Source organism: Nicotiana attenuata, chromosome 2, assembly GCF_001879085.1.
Source record: "Nicotiana attenuata strain UT chromosome 2, NIATTr2, whole genome shotgun sequence".
In the NCBI taxonomy this organism is placed as follows: Eukaryota; Viridiplantae; Streptophyta; class Magnoliopsida; order Solanales; family Solanaceae; genus Nicotiana; species Nicotiana attenuata.
Genome location: NC_031990.1, coordinates 55,519,465 through 55,522,146, shown reverse-complemented (window position 1 = coordinate 55,522,146; position 2,682 = coordinate 55,519,465). Strand labels below are relative to the sequence as shown.

The following is a 2,682-nucleotide window of genomic DNA, read 5'->3' as shown; positions in this document are numbered from 1 at the left end:
AGATGAAGGAACTGGGATGGTCATTTACAACATTATATACTCTGGCTTCATGCAAATCCAAGGCGATAGATTATAGTTCATTAACATAACATGCCACGTGCTATGGGAAATACTCATTGTTCGAAACGGGTTGAAATCATCATTTGAAAGACCCAATCTAATATTACGAGGGTCGCTAGAGAATTCAGGGTGCAAGGAGTCGAACTCCTTCTAAGCATCACCATCAGCAGGATGTCTTATATTTCCATCATTCGGTCGTTCGGTGGCATGCCATCTCATAGCTGCAGCTGTTTCGGGACACATGAATATCCTTTGAAGGCGAGGCTTTAATGGAAAGTACCTTAAAACCTTTGCGGGGGTTTTGATCTTTTTATTAGTCAAGACATTAACAATATTTTTCCATCTAGAAGACCCACACACAGAACAAGTATCTGCATTTATATTGTCATTCCAAAATAACATGCAATCATTAGGACATGCATGTATTTTTCCATAATGAAGACACAAATCTTTTATCATGCTTGTTGCCTTGTAGAAAGACTCGGGTAGCTGAGCAAATGCAAATACCTCTTTTAACAACTCCAACAAGTCTGTGAATCCCACATTACTCAACCCGTGAATGCACTTAAACAAGTACAATCGAATCGTAAAACGCAATTTGGAAAAATTCTCACACCCTAGATATAATTCTTCTTTTCCTTCTTCTACTAATTTAAAGAATCTTTTTGCATCTTCGGAAGGTCCATCCCTCACTCTTTCATGTCCCAAATCAACCTCGACATTTCGAAATATATCATGAAGTAATCCATCAATATCATCATGCATCTCGGAACCTTCATCATTATTGCTTAGGCATGGAGTCTTTCTTGAGGAAAATCCTTCCCCGTAAAAAACCCATTTTGTGTATCCATGAACAAACCCATTAACAATCAAGTGATCCTTCACCACATTCCTATAATACCAAAAATAATTAGCGCACTCTTTACAAGGGCATAATATTTCATTTCCTTGGGAAGCTCGTTCAAACGTCTTATTAAGAAAATCATTCACTCCTTGTATGTACTCATCAGTTGACCTTCGGAGGCTCATCCACCTTTTATCTCCGTTATCCATTAAATTAGTTTTATCCTATATAACACCAAAACAACCGGTATAAATATGGTTTATGTACTTATAGAAAAAATCAGCTAATAAGAAAGAATAGAAAAAAAGCCACATATTCTCAAAATTATATGAGTTTCATTGTTGTGAAATTTAACGGTCACCAAAATCGTCACATAAACAGCTACGTAAGGAAATTTTCATCAATAACAAACATTTTAACAAATAGTGGCTATTAGATTTAGCAAGAACAATGAATTTTTTTAAGTTAATGACGTGCCACAATCTTATCAGTGTGTACCATAAAAAGTAATGCAAATACTTAAAAATTAAGATTAGCAGAAGAATGTTAGAAGATCAGCATTATATGATAATGTTAGAAGATCAGCATTATGTGATAATGTTAGAAGATAAGCATTATATGATTCTGACATCCAGGAAAAGAAAAGGCAACAATGATTCGGTTTCACTTATAACTAGCAACATGTATTCCGAAGTTGAAACTTCTTATGATATTCAGAGGAAGGGAAGTATACCATCCTATTAAAACTGGGCAGCATAAAAACAATGAAAGAAGAACTAGGTAGCATTTCAGCGAAGAGGAGAAGACTTAGAAAGAAGAACCGAAGGTAAAAAAAAAAAATTCGCCAACATTTCGCTGCTATTTGGACGCTGAAACAATGAAAAAGAAGAAGAAGAAGAAGAAGGAAGACATCATCGCATACCTGTTGCCGCTGAATCTCTGTTGAAGTTGAAAAGGGAACCCTAGTCGCTATTGCTGCTGGTCGTGTTTTAATAAAAGTACACTGATCCCTTCTTTTTTAATTAAATAGGCTGGCAGCTTCACTCGCTTTGCTTCGCCGCTTCTGCCTTTTTAGTGGGAAGCGCACGCTTTTGTCTACCTGAGTCGCTTCATATAGCAGAAACGGGTAAGGAGTCACTTTGCTTCTCGCTTTTCACAACCCTGGCATAAACACACACACACATCATACTCTCATCAGTTGAGTTTTGCAGGGATACACACACATCATACTTTTAGCAAAAACTGCAACCACTATCTGCCCAATAGTATCAGCAGTATGATCATACTTCAAATTATAAATTTATGCTTTTTGATGTTGAACAGAATATGTAGATGAGAATCGATCATGTCTCAAAAGAACATACATGACATGTCTAGAACTGTGAGAGGCCAAAAGGTTCCTGTCTACCTTTCTCAAACTGTTTATTTTTCATATAGAAGTGAACTTCAGAGAAGTTACTACAATAGAACAAAGAGGTATTAGAAGAGAACTTCAGAGAACCTGTTATTAGCCAGATGTCCTGTGCTTCTCGGTAATTCAGGTTATCGACAGATATAGTTTAGACATATCTTTCGGATGGATTGGTCTGCTTGATGAAGGATTAATTGCCTTAAGTTGGTGCAATGAGATAACTACCTGCAGATTTCATGGAAAAAGTGTGAAATGTTAGTATAAATAATGATTCGTCAATTGGAAAAAAAAATTAACTACAAGAATAATGACAAATGAAAACTTATAGACCTATTTACCACATATACATATACACATGCTCATTATT

General features: G+C 36.0%; 1 protein-coding gene across 1 annotated transcript; it reads right to left on the bottom strand.

The window, feature by feature from the left end:
- LOC109219903 lies at positions 211 to 1,113 on the bottom strand. The gene has a single exon (XM_019384378.1). It carries the CDS (start codon positions 1,111 to 1,113, stop codon positions 211 to 213), a length of 903 nt encoding a protein of 300 aa, XP_019239923.1.

Excerpts from the sequence above, each read along its gene's own strand:
- LOC109219903 (XM_019384378.1), bottom strand. The coding sequence starts at position 1,113 with ATGGATAACGGAGATAAAAGGTGGATGAGCCTCCGAAGGTCAACTGAT.